Source organism: Amphiura filiformis, chromosome 13 (assembly GCF_039555335.1).
Source record: "Amphiura filiformis chromosome 13, Afil_fr2py, whole genome shotgun sequence".
NCBI lineage: Eukaryota > Metazoa > Echinodermata > Ophiuroidea > Amphilepidida > Amphiuridae > Amphiura > Amphiura filiformis.
Window position 1 is genome coordinate 56,316,973 of NC_092640.1, and position 25,473 is coordinate 56,342,445.

At 38.8% G+C, this 25,473-nt stretch overlaps 1 protein-coding gene across 1 annotated transcript; it reads left to right on the plus strand.

Annotated features, from left to right (window-relative positions):
• The first annotated feature begins 9,995 nt into the window (after positions 1 to 9,995).
• On the plus strand, positions 9,996 to 16,289 carry LOC140168558 (soma ferritin-like). Its single transcript, XM_072191958.1, has 4 exons — positions 9,996 to 10,253; positions 13,342 to 13,488; positions 14,119 to 14,244; positions 15,859 to 16,289. The coding sequence occupies exons 1-4, from the start codon at positions 10,149 to 10,151 to the stop codon at positions 15,997 to 15,999; spliced, it is 519 nt and encodes a 172-aa protein (XP_072048059.1). The 5' UTR covers positions 9,996 to 10,148; the 3' UTR covers positions 16,000 to 16,289.
• The last annotated feature ends 9,184 nt before the right edge of the window (positions 16,290 to 25,473 follow it).

Here is a 25,473-nt window from a genome sequence, read left to right on the forward strand (position 1 = left end):
TACGAAAACTCGAAAACTCCTCTATTTAATAGTATTTTCGGGAGAAAATGAGAACGTAGGATGACCCCTGGCTTACTACCCCATGGCACCCTGGTGATTGAATTCCTCCTATTATGAAACAACACCCATGCAATTTCCCACCCTTGAACATTGATACATGCTGGTGACTTAAAGGCTTGCGCAACAGCTTATCCTAAGCTTCCACTGACGCCCCGACCTGAGCCAGTGCGATCCACTCCTGATGACATAACAAGCAAAATGCTGTTTTCGTCCATTCGCAGAAGGCACTCAAATGGATATATTTTTATTCACTAATTAATTAGCTGGGCAAATATTTCCAAATGTGCCCAGTACTACTGCCCAGGAAGTGCAGTGAAGTAAATTAACTCCATAACACAGTGATCGTTGTAAGGGCGTGCTCAATGTATATAATAAACGATAGAAACGCAAGAACATCCTAGCGAGATTGCTACTTGCAGTGCCTTACTCAATAATTAAAAACCAATATGGCAACTTTGCTTTGGCTGCCAACTTCGTGCCAAGCCAACCCATTTTGCATACCAGTATCTATGCCCAGTACTACTGCCCAGGAAATGAAGTAAAGTAAATTGACTCCATAACAGTGATCGTTGTAAGGGCGTAGAAGCTCGTAGAGCACTCAATGTATAATAGTCATATAATAAACGATAGAAATGACATGAACATACTAGCGAGTTAGGCTAGCGAGTTAGGCTACCTGCGGTGCCTAACTCAATAATTACACACAATATGGCAACTTTGCTTTGGCTGCCAAGCCAATGCATTTTGCATGTACCAGTATCTATATATTATCTTTAGTTTTAGTTTTAGTTTTAGTTTTTATCTATCGTTTGTTCCCAGAGAATGAGATTATCGGCCATTGTAACGATATAATTAATGGCATTCAATGGTCATATATATTGCTCAGACAACATCATATCATTGGCAAGCTAATATTTTGAGAATGAAAATAAGACTTAAAATTTATATTCTGCAAAAAAAAAAAACAAACCCAACTTAAGTGATGAGTTCATTCGAACGAGACAGATTTGACCTAGAAAGAGGTTGACGTCATGAAATGACTGTGCCTGCTTTGCCAAAAGGGACTATAAACATTCTCAATGCACATAATGTATACTGTTGTTCACAGACAAGTTATTATAGTTTCAGTTGGATGAAATATTACAAAGCAAACGCATAGTAACAATACTGTGTGAGGCTTTGTTTCCGAAATGAGAACAAAATAGTCTGCATATTATTATGCAGCATTGTTATGGTAAATATTAGTACAACTCATTGTTGCAGCAACCATGTTGCTAATGTCAAACTTGTCAAAGTGATTGTGATTGTGTTACACAAGTATTAAATGAGAGCATGATATAGTGTCCGCTTCATTTACTTACGTCGTCAGCCGGCTACCTTGAAAATTAATTTCGCTTCAAACGGGGACGAACACGTACGAACTTCACCCACACAATTTCTCTTTTTTCAGGAGAAACATGCATAAAAAGTTGCAACAAGTGTCAACTTGTAATTTAATAATTATTCTCCTCGAATAGAGATGAACTTGTTTTTGCAATAGACGTGCCCTTAAAATACATAATGTCCGCATTGTACACTGAAAGTGTTCCCGTCCCACTTCGTCTTGTCCTGCCAGAATCTTGCTTCGGATATATCATTAGATGTGGTATAAATGGTCCAAATAATGTCCAGAACGTATTATATCATTCTTTATATCATCCATGTCACATAGCCTCCATTATTAACTGCGAGCATCAATATGTTGATTCAACCTGAAATAAATCAGAAAAAGAAAACAGAAACTGGGAAGCAACTTGCCGGTCAACCTTACCGCTATGCAAAATTCCTATTTCATTTCGCTGTTGCTACACAAAATTCCTTATCCTACTAACGAGAGGGACAGGAATTTCCTGATGAAATGCTGATATGCTTCCAACTTCCCGAAATCTTGTGAATTCTCCGGTGAATTGTTAAGTTTCAATGGGATCATTCTCCAAGCCTCATGAATACCAACACTGAATGACCTCCCATTGATCCCCCAAATGACTACTTCACTTGATGTTACTACCCAAATCCTGTCGCTTTCCCCATTTCCCCTGTCTTACGTACTGGACTCCGGATGACCATGAGTAAAGCCAACATCTTGAACATTTTTAACCTCCTATGCTACGTGCCTCTTTTTACCAAGCTCCGTAAACACCTGATACTATTATCTATTGCCTGAATCTGCTGGAACCCCTTTTATCGAGTTGCATGACCATCTGACCTTTATACAATGTCTTCAGGTGACCCTGATAAGCCTGACCCAAGAAATTATGACTTTGACTGCTCCTCTATTTCCCCAAGTTCCATGCAAACTCCTTGAGCCTTATATCTTATTTGCTCTCCAATTACCTCAAATTCCAATCCCATATTTTCCAACAATCTGTACCTTCTAACCTACATTATGACCTTGAACTTATGAACCATGAATGCTGAGAAAAGAAATTAGGCTCATCATGCTTCACCCTGACTGAACATAATCATTAGGGAGGAGTGACGCACCACAAGCTTCAAAAGTCATAAAATGAAATACCATGCAATTGTTATCCAGTATTGCACAACTGAAATCCAACAGTTGGATTACCAATATAATCTATTTCATGATCCTGCGACAACCTATGGCGATCTGACCCCGAATAATCCAAAACTAACCCTAACCAAATTTCATGAACCTACAAAATCTACCAGTTTGAACCCTGATGAACCCGGATTTACCATGACGCTTTTTGTCCAGTTTCCGTGGTCACCCCCAAATTTCATGAACCACCGACCCTCTACCTCTGACCTCCTTTTGCCCTGTTGGGTGATCGCTCTGCAAATTTATTTTGAATTCATTCAACAAAGGAAAATATTTCTCCCCTTGAAAAAGGATATTTATATGATCACATGCACCCTGTCAATCTTATAAATGCATATAATTACCTATACATTCACCATAGATTTTAAATACCGGTGCATTAACTAATCTGGTAATGTGGCAGTGGCACCCCTTTTAAATTTTTCCTTGCCCAGTTCTCCAAAACCCTGGCTCCAAGGCACCCCTTTTATTGAAAGCACAAACCTCACCCTAGCCAAAATGTTTGATTACCAAACCAATATAAAATTTTTATTTACTATATATGCATGGTCTGGGTGCCCTCACTTCTTACCTAGTCAAGTACTTCATTGTCTGATATATTCTTTCTACCTGACAGTATGAATTATTCATGGCACAAATAATTTGCCCAATATTTATTTGTACGTTATCCGACTCACATGAGCCCATCCCGGGTTGATTGTCTGACCAATTCTCCCTACCTGACACACACCATGACTTATTCATGCCCCCAATATTTTGTCCATTATTTTATTTGAGATCTCATTCAATTTTTTTTTGATCCAGTGGATCACATGAGCAACTAATTAATTATTCCTGAATTCTGACAAAACAATTATCGCATCAGCGGTGGCACCTGCACCTTTTTTATTTTTGCCACGCCCATGTTTTCCAAGGCCCCTCCCTAGCCAGTTCGTTTACCCAACCAATTTCCCTACCTAAACCGTCCGAATTTTATTTTATTTATTTTGTTTATTTTTATTTATTTATTTTTTTCCATTCATGATAATTTTTATCTCTCGTACACAAAGTAAAAAGATGTTATGATCACATGACCGCAACTAAATTAATCACTCATGAATTTGAAATTGATCAAGAGTAGAGCCTATTTGCTCCAGCAACTTCGCAAGTAGTGGAGTTTCAGAACTCGATAGAGTCCATGTTTATAATTAATTTTAACTTTACTTAAAATTTGCTCACCCTGTTTTGACGTCCATGTCCAAGCAAGTATCCATGTACATAATCACAGTTGTAACCGGTGTTTGCCCAGCTGGCCTTCCCAAATTGCAATACTTGATCCCAACACGCAGATTTCGCCATCATCCGACAGTGATCAACAAATCGATCCCACTCATTGCTGTGACTCGCTGCTAGCTGCTGCATGGATGCTCGACTGGGGTTTCATTTTATACACCTCCATATAATTCCATTTCTGCTGAAAGATTCAGCATTCGGTAATTAACAGCCTTGATTGCTGCAGATTTTGCTGGATGAGCGATGTCTTGCCTTCCCGATCGGTTCAAAATTCTGCACCCCTAAATTTCAAAAATCCATCAAGGTGCTAAATATTTTGTGTTCCCATGATGGCTGCCATATTCCTATCATCAGTGTGTCTAGATACTAGTTGCTGACATATTTTGCGATTATGCTTCCTTCGTTCAGAATAATTTATAGCTATATCTCAACCACCTCTGATTATATCATTATAAAAGCAAATACTATTTCCTTGAAAAGAATAAGTTTTCCCTTCCATGGAAATAATTCTGTGTTAGAAAAATTTTCTTCACATTGGAGACCAAACCTACTCCTTTCCATGACAGATAGCAAATGTGCCTAATCCCTGACCAACTGGGCAGTATCACAAGGCTATTGACCACTTCCCATTGGCTACTTCAAACAATAGTCACTAAACCCATTGGCTCTTGCATAAAGCCATTACTATGCAACCAATCAATAAATCAAACATATTGATTTGTCCAAGCACAAGCTTGGACCAGGGTTAGTCTATTTCACAGGGGGTAAATTTGTTTATTGTATAGATACAATAAACTTTATTATCTTACTTACTATAATTCACCAGAATCTGTCTGTTTGTCTGTCCGCCTCTTTTCTCGGAGACTGGGGGTCGCACGTTCGTCAAACTTGGTGGGTGGGTACAGCTTGGTATGAGCAAGAACCAGTTTATATTTTTTAAGGTCAAAGGTCAATGACGGGGTCAAGTCCAATTGAAGTCTAATTTCAAACATGTTAAATGGCAAATCTAGCCATGCCATTGTGTTGACCTTGGACTATCAAGCAAAGGTTTCTACGGTGACCTTTTCGCCAGACCTACAGTTAAGAGGTCATAGGTCAAAAAAGGTCAACATTTCAAATTGCCCCTATGGAGCTCAAACTTAGTGGGTGGGTGGACCTTGGACTAACAAACAAAAGTTTCCATGGTGACCTTTTCGTCAGAACTACGGTTGAGAGGTCATAGGTCAAAAAAGGTACAAATTTCAAATTGCCCCTATGGAGCTCAAACTTGGTGGGTGGGTGGACCTTGGACTAACAAACAAAAGTTTCCACGGTGACCTTTTGTCAGACCTATGGTTAAGAGGTCACAGGTCAAAAATTTCAAATTTCAAATTGCTCATATGGAGCTCAATCTTGGTGGGTGGGTGGACCTTGGACTAACAAATAAAAGTTTCCACGGTGACCTTTTTGTCAGACCTATGGTTAAGATAAGAGGTCATAGGTCAAAAATTTCAAATTGCTCCTATAGAGCTCCAACTTGGTGGGTTGGTGTAACTTTGGCCAAAGAAGCTTAGGTTTACGTTCATTAGGTCATCCGTGGTCAACGGTCGGGTCAAATTTCAAATTGAGGGCGAAAGTCAGGTCAAATTTCAAAAGCTGCAATTTATTAAAGCTGCAATTTAATTGAGCTCAGCTGTGAACAAAGTGATCCCAGCCAAAGGACACACCCTGATGTGAGATCTGTAAAAGCCAATAACCATGACAGCCGAGAACCGCGAAATACGGGTAACCGCCTAGTCTTACTATAATTCACCAGAATCTGCCTGTTTGTTTGTGTGTCTGTTTGTCTGTCCGCCTCTTTTCTCGGAGACTGGGGGTCGCACGTTCCTCATACTTGGTGGGTGGGTGCAGCTTGGTATGAGGAAGAACGAGTGTATATTGGTTAGTGGGTCAAGGTCACCCAAGGTCATCCAGGGGTCAAATTAGTAAAAACTGTTTTTCTCGGAGACTGGGGGTCGCACGTTCCTCAAACTTGATGGGTGGGTGCGTCTTGACCCGGGACAGAACAAGTTTGTATTGGTTAGTGGGTCAAGGTCACCAGAGGTCATCTAGGGGTCAAATTAGTAAAAACTGTCATATGGGCATGAAACTTGGTGGGTAGGTGCATCTTGACCTAGGACAGAACAAGTTTGTATTGATTAGTGGGTCAAGGTCACCCAGGGGTCATCTGAGGTCAAATTAGTAAAAACTGTTTTCCGCCTATTTTCTCAGAGACTAGGGGTCACACGTTCCTCAAACTTGGTGGGTGGGTGTATCTGGACCTCAGACAGAACAAGTTTGTTTCAGTTAGTGGGCCAAGATCACCCGAGGTCATCCAGGGGTCATCTGAGGTCAAATTAGTAAAAACTATCATATGGGCATGAAACTTGGTGGGTACAGTTAACTTTTATAGTCAAATTTTTGGAAGGTTTTTTTGGGGTCATCCAGGGTCACCCAGGGGTCATCTGAGGTCAAATTAGTAAAAAATGTCGTATGCGCATGAAACTTGGTGGGTACAGTCACCTTTTTTTTTGGAAGGTCATTTTGGGGTCATCCAAGGTCAAATTACTAAAACTGTCATATGGCCATGAAACATGGTGGGTACAGTCAACATTTAGAGCTAAATTTTGGAAGGTCATTTCGAGGTCACAAGCCAGTCATCTGAGGTCAAATTAGTAAAAACTGTCCTATAGGCATAAAACTTGGTGAGTACAGTCACCATCAGCCAGGTAATCGCGACAGCCGAGAACCGCCAAATACGGGTAACCGCCTAGTATAGATAATTCCTCAAAGTTGGCCACCACATCAAGGTAGTGTTATATAGTAAGGGAGTGTTCATAAATAGGCCTACTTTGGTAGGGGGGCTGGAAAATATGTAGGGGGTCATAAAATTTTAGGAGTTCTGAATAGGGGGGGGGGGGTAAAAAGTTTTGGGTGTATGAACAGGAAAAAGTTTTTGGGCACGTAGAGGGGGGGGGGGGGTAAAAACAATATCTTTGTTCTTCTTTAGTGTTGACAATTTTGAACTGGGGAGTACACGTTTCCACCCTCTACTATACCCATGGGGGACATCCCCCTAAGATGCAACTTTTTTAGCACATCGAAAAGCATTGTGTTTTGAGCCCAAATAGGGTAAAATTTTGCGCTTCGCGATCACGCGAACTGGCCCATCAAATAGCAAAACACACCATTTCGGCAGTAGCGTATACCAGGGGGCAGGGGGAAAATTCCCCCATGACAAAGATGAAAAAAAAAGTTCCCCTGACAAAAAATGAAAGATAAAATCTAGAGGGCAAAGAGCCCCTTTTCCACCCAAATTCACCCCGATCATGGGCCAAAAAAGTGTATTAAAATACAAAACGCACTGTGTGCGCACATTGTCACAAGGCATTTTCATTCCCATCATGAGCGAGCGAAAATAGTGTTAAATACAAAATTTGTGCACGCTACGCGCACACATCATCCCAATAAAGCCCTTTTTGGAAGCTCAAAAACATGAAATGCTCAAATAGAGTCTCTCTAAAAAAACCAAACCGGTATATGTATTTGCAACTGCAATTTTTTTGTCAACTTTATTTTGCCCCCCCCCCCAAGTTCCAGTAAAACCAGAACAAAATAATATACACGTCCCCCGACCCCCTAAATTTCAATGCTTCCATCGCCACTGATTCCAATCATAAATGGATGGTTATTTAATACTGGGTTGCATAAAACATAGGCCTACTTATGAGCTACTTTACAAAATGATAAACTAATTCCACAATTTCACATATTTTATATCAATGACATGATACAATTTCATTGCCCATCAATACAATTTTAGTATTATTAATGTTTCCTCTGACAAGATAGGCCCCCTAATCTTATCAAAACTTTATGAGTTCCTTGTCATTTTGATGAGAATATCCGATTCATTGTGAAATCTGTTCATTTTGAAGAGAAATCTATTATGAATAGTTTATCAAATTTGAAAAGCTATTCAAAGATGATAAGATCGTTTTGAGTGGTGCATGTGGTGGTGTCTCGGAGTATAATAGTGCGTAAAAAAGGCCCTATGGTATAGGGCTAGGTCATTCAGTGGAATAATTCCATTCAGTGTAGGCCTATATATAGGCTACTGAAAAACACGGGGTCATTTGGGAGCTTTTGGGTGTAGATTTGCCAAAAATACCGGGGTCTTTTCATCATGTTCATGATTTTTCCGGGGGGGGGGGCACTCCCATTGTGGCCTGTACACCATCCGCCGCGATAATCAAATTTGAAAAGCACCCTAAACAAGGATTTAACCATTGGCTAAAACGATACCCTAAACAGGGATTTTATTCCTTGCATCAAATTTCATACCCTAAATTTCATTTCCGCGTAGGCCTAGGCCTATTAGCAATTTCAATTTTGCTACCCTTTTTTCCAATTTTTGCTGTTTTTGACACCCTAAGGGAGCGATCGTTATTTATGGCAGGGGGAATGGGTAAATTTAGGGGGGAACACGAAATTTTTTGTGGTCTTGAGGGGGGAACCTGAAATTTTTAGTTGAACCAGGAGGGGGGATTGTTAAATTTTAAATGGAGAAAATTGGGAAAACAAGGGGGAACGCGAAAATTTTGAGCGGACGCGAGGGGGGAACGCGAAATTTTTTGTCGATATTTTTGCCAAAACACCCATTCCCCCCACTGCCGTAAATAACGATCGGTCCCTAAACACGATAGCCGCGTATCGTGCCTACCCACGAAAAACCTTTTTTATGCGTTTTCATTATATCGCGCGGATGGTGTACAGGCCACAATGGGAGTGACCCCCCCGGGTGATTTTTTAAGTTGTTAATGAGTTATGCACGTTTTACATAAGTGTTGTAGTTTCAGCCCTCTTTACAACATAACTCACGGACCTACAAAAGTATATCTGTGATATTTGAATTCTTCTACACACTCGCTATAATTATGCTATTGCTAATGAAAGTCGATTCCCAGTTTCCCTATTTGCTGGCCAAAAGCTGCCAAATATCCGGGCCAAATATTTCATGCTGATGCTAGCACTTTTCAGAGTTTTTAAATCACTGCTTCCAAACAAAACCAATTATATTTCTAATTAACTCTTTTTATGACATTAGGATTCCCTTCTACACCTTGAAGTTGAAAAAGATTTTTTATTAATAATTTCGTAAGGGTGCCCTAGGGGTTCAAAATAGCCTGACAAAAGTTACCCCGCATTTGGGGCAACTTTGGTCAGAGTATTACATTCCATGAAGAAAAAAAATCAAAAAAATTGATCTTCGCTCTATATGGGCAAGTTGTTGTTTTTTGTGACATTATGATTTAACCCCTTGCAAAATTAATCAAGCACACATCCTTGGTCACAAATATCGATTTTTATTTTTTCTGAAAAAAATGTAAAAAAAATGCTCATTTTTGGTCAAAAATCCTGACCGAAGTTACCCCATTTAATTTACGGTAGGCCTACCAAATCGCAACAGTTGCTAACCTTAAAATTACTAAAAAAATGGGACAAAAAAGTGTCAAATTGGGACGCGTTTTGGCTTACCCTCCCCGGGCGGCTTCCCCCCCCCCCCTAGAGATCAGTGGTAGGCCTATCAAAATCTTGGAATTCTGGCTGCGCTCATGATTTTCTGCTATCTCATCGTGAACTTTACCTTACTTTCATTACGTGACCTTGTCATTCGTACGTGTGTCATAAAACGTGAATTGCACATAAACTCATGAATATGCATGTCATGAACTCGTTCAACCAATCACATTTTTAGAAAATGACGACATTGCAATGACGACAGAATAATTATATCTTCCTTTTTATACTATTACTCCCCAGTAAATTACTTTATTAATGTTAATTTCTTTTATAATGCGTGAATATAATTTATCATTTTAAAGTAAATCGATAGCTGTACGTTTTTTACATGCTGTTTGATATTTTGTGCAATTTTATACTCGATTTCTAAATCAAAAAAGTTTTCATTTTGTGCGTGTTTAATTGATAGAACAGCCAAAGGTATCTTTGTATATAAATCCGACCACAACAAATTTGCGGCACAGTCGAGGTATCATCAAGGACAAAGTTGTTTGCGCTTTCGCAGTGTCGAAACCAGGCATCGCTGTTCTTAGCCGAAATCTCAATAAATTTACTATTCTTCAAATCATCAAACCAATTTCGATCATCTTTAGATCATCAACAATCAACTGACAAAATGGCAACAAGCACAGTTCGTCAAAATTTCCACCAGGAATCCGAAGCAGGCGTCAACAAGCAAATCAACCTTGAGTTGTATGCATCTTACGTGTATCTTTCTATGGTAAGTAGCGAAAAAAAATATATATCTTTTAAAAATGCGATCGTTGCTATTTGCATGTAAAAATTGCTTGTTAAAATAACATGTTGAGTCTCAGAAAAGATCACTGAAACTGACGGTGTTAATTTTGTTAAAAAATAGATACAAATTAGGTGCTTAATTTTAGATGTAAAACACGAAATTATATGAAGTATTTTTGCATTACCAAAATGGCGGATTTTATGCTGCGTCACAAGCAAGGCCATTTTCTACTGCGCCAGAATCAGCTGACCTCCCTCGATCAGAAGTCACCTGACCCACTCACAGTCATGTGGTCTCAGCATATAAACAAACAAGTTTTATTTGATCAATCAAGCAGAAACCAAATAGTAATTTATCACGTCAGGCTTAGATAATGATTTCCATTTACATGTAAAGGGCTTATCTTTTTTGTTTTCGATATTTTTGTGATTAAATAAAAGATCATCATGATTTAGGGCTTCATTCATATATTTTCATGACTAAGCGGTTAATTATGCCCGAGGGGCGCTTGCGGCCGAGGGCATAAACAAACGCTTAGTCATGAAAATATATGAATGAACCCCGCTCATACATACCAGAACATTTTGTGATTCTTATTTCATCAAAATAATAACAAAAAATAACAAGTAACATCATTAAAAATCATGAATTGTCTTCGTTTTCCATTGCACATCCGGCCCACCGGGCATAAACGTTGTTTATGCCCGGCTCTCGACCAATCGCGCGCACCGTTATATAGCGTCAGTGTTCGAAATAAGCACTTATCCTCTTGTCCTCTTGTCCAAAAATCACTGGGGACAACCAAATTGAGCTACATGTATGTACTTATCCCCTGGACAACCATTATATTTTACCTCCAAATATATATGACACATTTTGGGGACAACCAAATTGTTTTGAGGACAAGCAGAATTTATGCTTTAGTTGTCCTCGGGACAACCTCCATATTTTCCCTATAATTTCTAACACTGTATAGCGTGTATAGTATGAACATGAGATTGTTCATTGTAAATGTGTACAACGTAAAAACTAATTTAATTTGACTGACATCAATGCTATGTATGGCGCTGCCTTAAGGGATCTAGAATGAGCGTTTATGGCGTTTCGACAGTATTTTTTTGTGGGACATGAGAGCACCTCAGACGTATCGAATTGCATTCTGAATACGAAGCATGTCTTTCTGATATCAAATAATTTACATTTTTTGAAAATCACGATATAAATACAAATTTTATGACAAATTATAAAAATTTGATATTTTTCAAATTTTTGATATAACAGTCCTCGAAATAAATTTTATAAATCTAATGATATATTCTTAAAGTGTATGTAGCTGGGAGGAAAAGCCGACGATCAATTGAAAATGTTGACCTTTTATATTGAAGATATGGATTTTTTCCCAAAAGACCTATTCTTTTTTGGTGTTTTGGGAAAAAAATCCATATCTTCAATACTGAAAAGTCAAAATTTTCAATTGATCGTCGGCTTTTCATCCCACCTACATACACTTTTATAAATCATCAGATTTATAAGTTTACTTCAAGTACTGTTAAATATCAAAAATATCAATTTTTAATGATTTACCATAAAATGTGTATTACATTGCGAATTTCAAAAAATTAAAATTATTTGATATCAGAAGGACATTCTTCGTATTCAGAATGCAATTCGATATGTCTGATGTGCTCTAATGTCCCACAATAAGTACTGTCCAAACGTCCATACCCCTTCCCTTAAAGTTAACTTTTTATTTGTTAACATGTTTGATAAAAGTATTCCTAACACTGAAGTCGAACAAGTGTACCCATCATTCCAGGCATAATTTCTAAAATTGGAAAATAACTTTTTTTGTTATTAACAATTGCATTTGGTATCTGACTCTGTATGTCTAAAAATAAGCAGGAGTTGATTTAGAAAATAAAAGTTGTACATGCATCGCTGCAGTTTTTGTGTGAATATCTTGAGCTGAATATCACAAAATTTTGCATGCACAGGCAAAAATGTCAAAACGAATATTACAATTTACATACATCTGGGGGCATTCTGGGCATGCAAAACCCAAATCGAACCCTGGTTCTAAGAACTTTTTAATGTGAAGCCGTTTCACAAATTTCCAGTCTATATTAGCATATATAAATGGGCCACGCACATGCGACACTGAAAATGTTGTATACCAGTACATTTTCACAAATCCACCCCAAAAATGTGGCCCAAGTTGTCATAAATGATCAGTGAGATAAAATTGATATAAATTGTATAAATCTCCGAATTTTATATCTTGAGAAAATAAAGTTCAAAAACTTGAAATTTGTTTTTGTAGTGTCAACAATAACATATAAATTTACTGAAAATGGCCTAAAATTAATGTTTTCTCGCTCAAGCTCCAAAGGAAAGTCCAAAAATTGCCGTCTTCCAGCAATATAGTTGTGAGACGATCGATAAGTTCAAAATTGCCTTTATTGGGATACCAAATTGTGGCTGTGGCAACTGGATGATGATGAAGATTTATAAAATATTACAAAAATAACCCTACTTAAAAATAAGGTACATATCCAGTAATTTAGTGTATTGGTGCACTACATACATTTGACCCATGATGACTGTTGTGTTTTGTGTTTGTCATGATGTCATCATGACTGTTTCTGTTTGTTTGCCAAAGCCAGCGAGGTGTAAAAGCCATTGTTATCTTCTGAAAGTTACTAATATTACGTGGGTGTATCGGCATCCAATTTCATAATGAATGATTTTGAACGGAAGAGCAAAGTTATATTGACTAGCTAGCAAGTTGGCAATACAATGACGAATTTTAAATAAACAATAATTGTGTGTACGGTATTTAACCTTGGTAGATTTTAAGTTCAAATTAATTTGGCCCGCAAGTGAAATCAAATAAGTTTTCAAGATATGGACAGTACAATAAAAAACTACCAGTCTACCACCCTAAAAGTATAATGTATATAATTATAAAGCATTGTATATATGCAATGCATCATGAAGTTGTGTGATACGTCTAGAATGATACATGTTATACCATAATGGGCATTGTTTGAATATTTTTCTTCAATTGCAGGCGTACCATTTTGACCGGGATGATGTTGCGCTACCAGGTGCTCACAAGTATTTCAAGAAGGCTTCCGATGAGGAGCGTGAGCATGCTCAGAAGCTGATGAAATTCCAGAATCAGCGTGGTGGCCGCATTGTACTCCAAAACATCATTGTAAGTTAATTCAATTTGACAAAATGATTACTGGTATCCATCACCTTAAGTTCATCAAATGACACATCCATTCACTTTCATTTGTTTCAAGTTGAGAATAGATAGACTGGTCAAACATGGGACGATAGTCATGAAATAAACACATTTTGCAAGATCTGGATGTGCTCTGTTCATGTTGAACAGGGTTGCATATTAGGAGAGAAAATTGAAACAATGCATTGTGGGAATTCTGACTGGCATATAATTGTAAAATATTTTATTGAGAGATGACAATCATCATCACCCAGGACTTGGGTAGAGAAAGGGGGGTTGGTGATGGTACAATGTATGTGTTATGCAAGGGTGGATCCAGGGACTTCAGAGAGTTGAAAAAATCTGACAATTTTTGATGAGTGCTCACCCCATAGTCCCCCTTTCAAAAACCTGGATACACCCCTGGTTACACACATGTTCATAAAACAGAAAATTTCCTAACCCACAGACCATAGTTGTAGTTTTTGTTTGTGTTATGAAGTGGATGGCTCAATGCTATAATTTGCAATTATCAGTCTTGTAAAAAAGGTTATAGTCTTCTTTAAAAACAGCAGTAGGTATGGAAATTAATGTTTAAATTTGTTATAATTAATACAGAAACCCGAGAAGGACGAATGGGGAACGTTAATGGATGCCATGCAGACAGCGCAGGCCTTGGAGAAGAGTGTTAATCAGTCCCTGCTTGATCTCCACAAGACGGCTGACACCCATGAAGACAAGCAGGTAGGATGAGGGGCTCACAGCTCCATGCTTAATTAACCCTGTGTGTATGAGTGAGTTTATTCAGGGCTGAATGCGTTTCAAACCCTTTGTATGATGATGTTGAGTGGAGTTGACCAACTTCAAAAACTGCAATTCATTCAGGGATGAGATTTTTCCCAGAGCAAAATTTTTTTGCATTTCTTTACTGTATTTCTGTGCGCTGTTTTTCCTTTTGGATTGATCCTCTCATCAGTAGCGTAGCCAGCAGGGGTGCCCCCACCTAACGCAAAAAGTGAAGCGGAAAGTAAGTGCCCCCTTGACAACATGAAAAAGAAAATCCAAGTCCTTTTTGGAAGCTCAAAAGACTTCCAAAACTCAAAAGTACAGTCTCTAGAACCTGCTAGTAAAAGTTGATATCCCACAAGAATGTTCCCCCCCTCCCCCGAGCTGGTTACGGCCCTGTCTCATGTAGACCTGTACTTTTTTATGCCTCCACCGCGAGCGCGCGAGGCATACTGTTTTTGCACTGTCCGAGCTTCCGTCCGGATGCTGTATCTCGGGCATGGATGGGCGGATTGACTTCAGATTTTCAGGATAGTTGGGTCATGGTCAAAAACTCTGGATACTTTTTTTTGGGTGATGTTCAAGGTCATATACTGAGGTCAAAGGTCATTTGAGGTCAAATTACTAAAAACTGTTCCGTCCGGATGCTGTATCTCGGGCATGGATGGGCGGATTGACTTCAGATTTTCAGGATAGTTGGGTCATGGTCAAAAACTTTTTTTTGGGTGATGTTCAAGGTCATATACTGAGGTCAAAGGTCATTTGAGGTCAAATTACTAAAAACTGTTGTATGGGCATGAAACTTGGTAGATACAGTCAACATTTAGAGCCAAATTTTTGAAAGGTCATTTCGGGGTCACCCAAGGGTCATCTAAGGTCAAATTACTAAATATTGTCTTATGGGCATGAAACTTGGTGGGTACAGTCAACATTTAGAGTTAATTTTTGGAAGGTCATTTTGGGGTCATCCGGGGTCATCTAAGGTCAAATTGATAAAATTGGTCGTATGGGCATGAAACTTGGTAGGTACAGTCAACATTTAGAGCCAAATTCTTGGAAGGTCATTTTGGGGTCATCTGAGGTCACCCAGGGGTCATCTACGGTCAAATAAATAAATTTGATCGTATGGGCATGAAACTTAGTGGGTACAGTCAACATTTGGAGCCAAATTTTTGGAAGGTCATTTCAGGGTCATCCAAGGTCACCCAGGGGTCATCTGAGTTCAAATTACTAAAAATTGTCATATGGGCATGAAACAATCAACATTTAGAGCCAAAATTTTGGATGGTCATTTCGGGGTCATCTAAGGTCAAATTAATAAAATTGGTCGTATGGGCATGAAACTTGGTGGGTACAGTCAACATTTAGAGCCAAATTTTGGCATGTCATTTTGGGGTCATCCAGGGTCACCCAAGGGTCATCTGAGGTCAAATTACTAAAAATGGATTTGTACACATTTAAATCGCCCCATGGTGGAGGCATCCCATTCGACGCCTTGCGTCGAAAACCGCGACATTTCTAGTTTGTTATCATATTTTCTAATGTGTGAATATGCTTTCATTTCATCAACAGATGTGTGACTGGATTGAGACTCACTTCCTCACAGAACAAGTGGAAGCCATCAAAGAACTGGGTGACCACATCCGTAATCTGAAGCGCGTTGGCACTGGACTTGGAGAGTACATGTTCGACAAGGAAACGCTGGACGACTAAGAAGTAACCGATTGGCCCCCGTCATAACCAGACCTCGGCCGTCAACAACTACTTCACTTGAATATTAAAAACAACATAAAAATCTATCTATTTGGGCACAGCAGCAAAATAAGAATATAAAAATGTTATTTTTTGTTAGTTTATAGTTGTAACACACCAAGCCCAGATGAATGATTTGTTTATCACAACATTTATGTTAAGTCTTGAAAAGCCACTGCATAACTGCTTTGAGTGGATCCATTATAAAAGCCACTATGTAACTGCTTTGAGTTGATCCATTTTAATATCAACCTGTACGCACTGAAGCCTAGTGAATCCATGATGTCAATGTTTACACACCAAAGCATATTATGCCAAACCAACCAATACTCCACAGGCGATAATTTTTAGAAAGTGTGAGTTTGAACGATAATTTGCCATTATGGCGTTTACTACTCTCCAGGCTAGCATTGTGTTGCTGAATTAACATGTAATTCTCTGGCTTATATTTTTAAAAAGATCTTAGAATATTTAAAAAAGCAAACAAAAGAGCTCTGTGACCCGTATAAAGTGAAGTTAAAAATGTAACATCATTATGATCCTACCATCTTTACAAGTATAATATGAAACAGCTACCGTGATCTTTAAGTAACCATCTCCCGATAAGAACTAAAACAGGACAGGACAGTTACAAACTGGGTATGAGACTATCTTCAGTTAAAAAGACCAGGACAGTTATAAACCGTATATGATATTATTTCAGCAACAAGGAATTGGACAGTATAGAGCAATACACTTAACTAAGACTTGGTTTAATTTTGAAATATCAAATGCACGTCACGTGCAACTGAAATAATTTTTGCATGTGGTAAACGTTTATAGAGAAATGGTCTGTGGACTATGTGTCACCATCTGGACCAAAATAAAACCGTTTAACATTCACCTGGGTTATTAATATTGTAACATGTCACCTTATGTTATCGTTCTCTGGGAGTGAAAAAGGAAAAAGTAAAAAAAAAAATTTGTCATGTGTCATTATTTGTGTGTACCGAGTTTTACCTTGGATCCACAGCAGTTGAAAGGTTTATCCCATCATGCTTTGTGCTACCACAATTATAACTGAAAGTGTACATAAAAGCTTTCACTTCAACTTTCAATTACTCATGGGTGCTTTTGACTAGTTTGAAAAAATATGACCTTATGGTCTTAACTGATTGTGAAAATTAAAACTATCCATGATAGCTCTCAATATTTAAAGGAGTATTTCGTGATCCTAGCATCCTCTATTTATGTCATTTTCATTAGATATCCACGAAAAAACCTATTCCCAAAATTTCAGTTGATTCCGATTTTGCGTTACGCGAGTTATGCATGATTATGTGTATTACACTGCTCCATAGACAATGCATTGTAATTTCGTTCTGGTGCACCAGAACGAAATTAAAATTTCACGATATCTTTGCTAAAGGAATTAATCTGCAAGAAATATTTTGTACATAAACATTATGTAGCCAGAGGTTTCCAGTGATATAAAAATCTCAACTTTTTTGAGAAAAGTGGGGGACGAGGCTGTGGATCACGAAATGCCCTTTTAAGTGGCTGTTCATTATTTTGTATGTACATTTGATGAAGAAAGCAGAAACACTGCAATGCATGATGGGATACTCCCTTGGCTTCCTCTGACCAGCCTGGCCCCAGCATTGTTTTGTTTTGGCTTAGGTGTGGAGTATGTTAATTAACCCTAACACCCAAAAAAACCACAATGAAAAATTAAGCTCATGCGTGAATCCCAGGGTCTGCGATGACACAATCACCCTAAGTGTTATATGCTCACGGAATTACTGCCCGGGCAGCAATAACCTGTGTAGCTACCGGTCCGTGATTGTGTGGTTGGCATGCGGGGGGTCAAAGGTTCAAATCCGGGGGTGCCAAGTGACTTCTTTGTTCATCTTCTCTCATTTTTCGTATCTTGAACTTTCGATATCAAAAAAGCAGGGTTAAGTGTTAGGGTTAATACTGCAGATTTGCCAATTGGCGCATGTGGCCCCTTGACATAACTGGAATTTTTGCACTAAAAGTATGTCTTTAAAAGTCCCACAGCAAATACGGTCACGGACCCTTAAGTCTAGGATTTTCATTAGAGGGTTGTTATTTGTACGCAAAATTTACCCTAAATAGAGAAACTGCGATTTCCAAACGTATGTGGAATCTTAGTCAAAATCGCTCTCTTGTGATAGGATTTTGAATAGATTCCACGTACCTTCGATGCTACGTTTGGAACTGGCAATCTCTCTATTACAAAGGAGCCCACATGTGCCACCAGGATCAGTGGGTCACTCAATAGTGGTACAAGACCAACCAGGATCAGTGGGTCAATCAATAGGGGCACAAGACTAACCAGGATCAGTGGGTCACTCAAAAGGGATACAGGACTAACCAGGATCGGTGGGTCACTCTAAAGGGGTACGGGACTAACCAGGATCGGTGGGTCACTCAAAAGGGGTACGGGACTAACTAGGGTCAGTGCAATGAGTCACTCAATAGCAGTGCAAGACTAACCAGGATCAGTGGGTCACTCAAAAGGGGTACCAGACTAACTAGGGTCAGTGGGTCACTCAATAGGGGTACAAGACTAAAAACAAGGATCAGTGGGTCACTCAATAAAGGTACAAGACTATAACTAGGGTCGGTGGGTCACTAGCACTCAATAGGAGTATGAGACTAACTAGGATCAGTGGGTCACTCAATAGGGGTACAAGACCAGGATTAGTGGTTACCAGGATTAGTGGTTCACTCAATAGGAGTACAAGACTAAAAACCAGGACCAGTGGGTCACTCAATAAAGGTACAAGAATAACTAGGGTCAATGGGTCACTCAATAGGAGTACAAGACTAACCCGGATCAGTGGGTCACTTAATAGGATTACAAGACTAACCAGGATCAGTGGATCACTCAATAGGGGTACAAGACTAACCAGGATCAGTGGGTCACTAAATGGTACAAGACTAACTAGGGTCAGTGGGTCACTCAATAGGAGTATGAGACTAACCAGGATCAGTGGGTCACTCAATAGGGGTACAAGACTAACCAGGATTAGTGGTTTACTCAATAGGGGTACAAGAATAACTAGGGTCAGTGGTCACTCAATAGGAGTACAGGACTAACCCGGATCAGTGGGTCACTTAATAGGGGTATAAGACTAACCAGGATTAGTGGGTCACTCAATAGGGATACAAGACAAACCACGATTAGTGGGTCACTCAATAGGGGTACAAGACTATCTGGGATGAGTGGATCCCGGGAGTGGGTCACTCAATAGGGGCACAAGACTAACCAGGATTAGTGGGTCACTCAATAGGAGTACAAGACTTACTAGGATTAGTGGGTCACTCAATATAGTGTGTGAGCCTGATGCCCTCACAGGCGCGTAGCAAGCGGGGGGACAGGGTGGACGAAGTCCATGGGCCCCGAGGGTTCAGGGGCCCCGAGCACAAAAGCGAAAATTAAATAAGGGCTGATAATGGAGAGCAGGGACGGATTTTTATACCATTGGGCCAGATGGGTCCGGGTCCAGGGCAATTTTGGGCCCCCAAAATTGCCCTATGCTTTCTTTTAACCCCAATAACAGCATGTTTTTTGGTAAAAATAGGGCAAAATTTTAAAATTTTCCACGCTTCGCGCGCATTCAAATACAAATATTTATGTGGATCTGGGGCCAAAGTAGTCTGAAATTGAATTGAACAAAATATGTTAGTCCCCCTTTAGTTAAACCAAAACTTGGCCACTGACTTGAGTGCACATGCCTTCCTCCAGGGCTGTCAACTCTCACGCATTGGCCGTGAGTCTCACGCATTGGGTCACTTTCTCACGGTCTCACGCCAAGGTAGTATAATCTCACGCCTAAAAGTAAACCTCACGCAAAAAGCTGAAAATTGAGTAAAATCTCACGCATCGCCATGAATAAATTGTTGTTCCTACCCAAAATGAACATTGAAGTCGGCAAATCCCGGTACGCCTCTGTCTCACGCCAAGCAATTCCAAAATGTTGACAGCCCTGCTTCCTCGGCACGTGAGTTCGGGGCCTCCAAATTTTGGCCTGGCCCAGGGCCCATAAGGTAGGCTAAATCACGCCCTGGTTAAAAGGGCCCGTACTGTTCCTTGTCCATGGGCCCCTGATGCTCTTGCTACGCCCCTGTGCCCTCAGATGGGGTGTTTGTACCACTTTGGGGGGGGGGGGGAGGGGCAATGCTGCACTTCCACCAGAGATAGTTGACATCATGGGCTACACAAAAATGCCTGTAGCATTATTGAACTGGAGTAGCTTTTGGCGGGGAAAAGGTCATCAAACTTTACACAGGGTCAAATTTCAAAGTTGCTTAAATTGTGTTAAACACCATTCCAATGTAGTCACTAGGATTCAGAAAAGGCATAGTTTGACCTATCTATAGGATGTACCGTTCTTGAGTTATAACCGAGAAAGCTCGAGAAGGTCACATTTTTGGCTCTATGGGGGTCAAAAACATCAAAGTGCTCCGATTTTGCCAAAAAAGGTGTCAAATTGTTCGTTTTGATGAAACAATTCAAATAAAGATAGGATTGCACCCCTCCAAGATGTTTTGTTACACAGCTAAATAGGTCAAGGTATAAATAGGCCTCAATGGTACTTCACCTATTTTGCCTAGGTAACGAAACATCCAAGATATTTGAATTCAAATAAGGATAGGATTGCACTATCAAAACGAACATTTTGACACCTCTGGGGGGGGGACATACAATTATTATTTATTGATGCCGATTTTTTGTAAATTTGGGACCCTCCTTCCGAAGAAAATGATAGCCCCTAATGTTGAAATGTGCACGAAGGTTTGATTCTCACCATTTATAAACGGAGCTATATTATGCTGTCATAGGATTGTGACAAATAATTAGCTATTATGCAACTAGGTATCAGTAGATAGCTCGATCTTCTTCCTTCCTGTGCAAAATACACCCAAATAGTTTCAGAAATGCGCCCATTTGTATAAGGAATACGCCCAAATTTAGACTATGCCATAGTCGATTTTTGATAAATAAAAGCATGTTATTAATCATGATGAAAGCATTCAGTTGAACTCGAAATTATACTGATATTTATTACATCAAAATACTAGTATAAAATTGTTATGATAAAGTTTATATAATTATATTAGTGACAGTAAAAGTAAAGTGTACGTAGGCTTATATTATTGAATGCAACATATCATAATGTCATAATTATATTGGCACTTCAATACTGAACAATTCTGATTTTAGAATCTACCAGTTTATTAATCGCGAAAGTCCGAGTTAAAAATGTACATTGCATTTTTAAACGGGACTTTGAACGGCACACACTGTCAATCATACTTGTTTATCAAGCCAATTCAACCGCAAGTACAAGACGGGCTCATGCACTTACTGAGAGTTTAATGTTCCCGCCAACACAAAGGCCGCATACAGGGTGTCCCAAAAAAAGAGGCCCCTCATTGCACCCTCTTTTTCTCCTATTTCAGAAAAGTTGATCAAGTATATGTTGGTGTAAAGAAGCCTTTACCCAATAGCTTTAATAAACCGAAACAATTATTTAAATCGGCTCATAACTTTTGAAGATATGTCCTTTTAAAGAAATGTATCCGTTTTTCACTCTGTCCACGGAGGTTTGGCTACTTCAAAGATTGAAAAGTGCATATACCATGCATGAATATAAAACATTCCTCGATGATAACTTTATAAAATAACAACTTTATTTTAGGGAATGGGCTTTACCGGTGGGCTTATGGGTTATGGATTTTGTTAAGTGTCATTAATTTGGGCGAAATTGATGTGGGATGGGACTTCTTTTGCTATACTTGCAATTACTTATGTTTTTCTCGGTTATTTTATGCCTTTTTGTTTTATGTTTCTTACTTTCTTGTTTCTTGCTTTCTTTTCATTGACAACATATTCATTTCTCTTTTTGGAATCAAATGTAGCCCTGAAAAGGGCTGTTTAGTTTGTCTTTGGTTCTTTTGAAGTGAGTTGAAGTGTGCTGCTCTGCCCTCTACCTGGTTGCCTCCTTGACGAATACAGGTTTCAGCCCTAGTCCTCATTGCATCAATTGCGTTGCGTACCAACCTTGTGCGCCGGATACTTGTGAATATAGCAGTAATACGTTTGCATAGATCTTGGATTTTGCCACAAATGAAGAAATCAAGTGGTGTGAGGTATGGTGATCTTGCAGGTCACTCCACAGCATGACCCATCCTGACCACTCTGTTTGATATCCGTGGACAGAGTGAAAAACGGGTATTTGTCTTTAAAAGGGCATATCTACAAAAGTTGTGAGCCGATTGCAATAAATGTTTTGGTTTATTAAAGCTAACAATTAAAGGTTTCTTTACATACCAAAATATATTTGATCAACTTTTCAAAAATAGGCGAAAAAGAGGGCGCAATGAGGGGCCTCTTATTTTTGGGACACCCTGTAGTTGTGTACCATGTAGTTATTAATGGTAATGGCAGGTGCCCGGAGGATTTAAACCATAACGAGATCTGGGCGACCAATCACAAGCCAGATCCATATCCATTTAAAGATGCATTACATCATGGCCAATTTTAGTAGGCCAGAAATCCGACAATTTCATCCATTGACAACCGTGTTAACCACTTGGGAAGCTAACAAACCGAGGGAGTACGGTGACTGAAAAGATCAGTTGTGAAAATCTATCAATTGTGCACACATTAATTAAATCAGAGTTTTAAGCTTAAATACAATATCCAGAGTATGCACAATGGGCAAGTGGAATACGGCGTAGCCTAACCCAAATTAAGAATACACACAAATGTACTAGGAATACACACAAGAATGCGCATAAATGTATTAGCAATAATTACTATACACTCAGCTATACTGAAAAAAAAAATTACTAAAAAAACCATAACTTTTATTGATCTTTTTTATTATTGAACATGATACATCTTGCATGTTGTTTCAATATAACATTATGCTGTTAACAGGCCACAAACAGTTACTCAAATTTTTACTGACTTAGGCAACAGAAACAAATGAGTATGATCTTTTGATCGACCATCGATGCTTGGTCGATCCTTATTATTTAGGAAATCAATTAATTTACTATTGTGATAACAGAGTAATTTTTTCCTGTCACAATATTGCCTAATATTAACTTTGATTAATTAGTTGATATTTCATTAATAACAAGCATCGAAGTAGCATCGACGGTCAATCCAAAGATCGAACACATTTGTTTCTGGTGCCTTAGGGGCTGAGCAATAATTATGAGCCCCGGGGTAAACAGCGTGCCAAATTTGCTTGCCTTTCTTGCCTTACAAAAATTGCTCCCCCCTCTTTGCCTGGCAAAAAATCGTTGCCCTCCCCCTTGCAGATGCCAAGTTTTTGGGATCCCAATTTTCAAAACTTACTAGATACGGTAAGCACAGTGAGTATGAATATTTGCATGTTTTTAAGCCGTTTTAGAGCATTTTTATTTAAAAGATGCCCCATGAATATGTGCTAAAAAATTGCTTGCTCCCAGGCTTTTGGCTTGCCACAAAATTCTTAACCCCTAATTTACCCCTCCCCGGCCTCATATTTATTGCACAGCCCAAACATAAGCATTAAGAAGTACATCAGTATTGTGGAATATAGCACTCTGTGTGTTATTACCTCATCATATTCAGTAATATTTTGCTACTCATTTTGAACAATTCAGACATTCAATGCATAATTAAACATAATTTTATACTCATCCGGATTTTTGGCGTATCCAGCCAAAAGTATTAGGAATACACCCAAAGTATTAGGAATACACCCAAATGTATTAGGAATACACCCATATGGATTAGGAATACACCCAAATGGATTAGGAATACACACAAATATATTAGGAATACACCCACATGTATTAGGAATACATCCAAATGTATTAGGAATACACCCAAATGTAGATGAATACACCCAAATATATTTAGCAATACAGCCAAATGTATTAGGAATACACCCAAATGGATAAAAAAAAACAAGTTTGTTTCCTGTGGGCTGTGCACATTTTGTTTTGGGAGATATTTTACCACATTTTGTTTTATTTCATAAATCCAGAAAAATATTACATTTTCAAGCAAAAATGATGATTTTTTTTAAAGAACCTCAACACTGACTGCCAGGAAGTATTGGTCAGAGGTGGCCTGTGTGTTTCCCACTCCCCCGCTGCTTAAGTTAAATGCGAAAGATTTGGATCAGAAAACAGGACAATGCCATCAATTGCAGTAAAAGAATCACATATATTATTAGCTGCTGCAAGAGACAGTACACCCTGGGGATGACAGTGGAGGGTTTCCAGGTGCAGCAGCTAGATTAGCGCATTATTGATCAAATCTTCCGCATGGAAGATGAAACGTCAAAAATGTGAGTAACATTCTTACATTTAATAAGCCAACTCTATTTGAAACTCACCCTCCCTCTGTCAAAAATTCAAGTTGATTCTTTCTCAGAGGGTGTGTACATTTGTTCATTCCATTTAAAATTCATACTCCCTCTGTGGAAGATATTTCCAAAATCTTCCACTGGGGAGTGTGACTATTATGGTCCACAAAGAGAGCCTGCATGCTGAATACATAAATATAATACTGGGAAAATAAGGGAGGGATCACTATTTATGCCAAGGGGTAGATGAGGATTTTAGAGGGGGGGTGAAATTTTTGATTGACTTGGGGGGGGGGGGCATGAAATTATAAACAAGGAATGGAGGATTCAAGGGGAAATTTTTCCTTTGATATGAGAGGGGATACAAAATTTTTGTGCGAAAATATATGAAAGTCCTCCGTTCCCCCCTAACGTAAATAGTGATCCCTCCCTAATACTGTAGGGCTACATAAATAGAATACAAAAAGAAGGAAACTAAAATAATAATTAATACTGAAATAGGGAAGGAGTGATAATTCACCCAAATTCCATGACCTTTTATGAAAATATTCCCTGACTTTTTTTTTTACCTCTGCGAGAAGCTGTGACATTATGAGGCAATAATACCCTGTCAATTTTTTGTCAAATTAATACTTGTCAACGTTGTATTTGTATATAAAAATGAAAAATTTAAATGCTCAAAACTTTAACAAGCAAGCCACCTGTTGTTAACATTTTAACAACAGAAAAAATTAAAATAGGGTATTAAAAACTCCCTGACCTTTTATGGAATTCCCTGACTTTCAAGGCCTGGAAAAACAAACCCAAAATTCTCTGACTTTCCTGGTTTTCCATGACCCGTAAGAACCCTGGATATTACACTCATTCCTTATAGGATTTTGTAAATTCATTTACCTGAACACACTATTCTATGAAAATTCATTACTAATAGCAGCAAAAATAAGCTATTCTGCTTGAAATCTACACTCTTTCTGAAAGATTAAGCTGAAGTCTTCCACAGAGGGAGTACGGGTTTCAAAACAGAATAGACAATTATATAAATTGAGGTGAGGAA

What these genes read in the sequence shown, in the direction of transcription:
- LOC140168558 (XM_072191958.1), top strand. Translation starts at nt 10,149, where the DNA reads ATGGCAACAAGCACAGTTCGTCAAAATTTCCACCAGGAATCCGAAGCA. An exon ending in TTGTACTCCAAAACATCATT is followed by an intron (nt 13,489 to 14,118) that starts GTAAGTTAATTC and finishes TAATTAATACAG; the next exon opens with AAACCCGAGAAGGACGAATG. An exon ending in ACACCCATGAAGACAAGCAG is followed by an intron (nt 14,245 to 15,858) that starts GTAGGATGAGGG and finishes TTTCATCAACAG; the next exon opens with ATGTGTGACTGGATTGAGAC.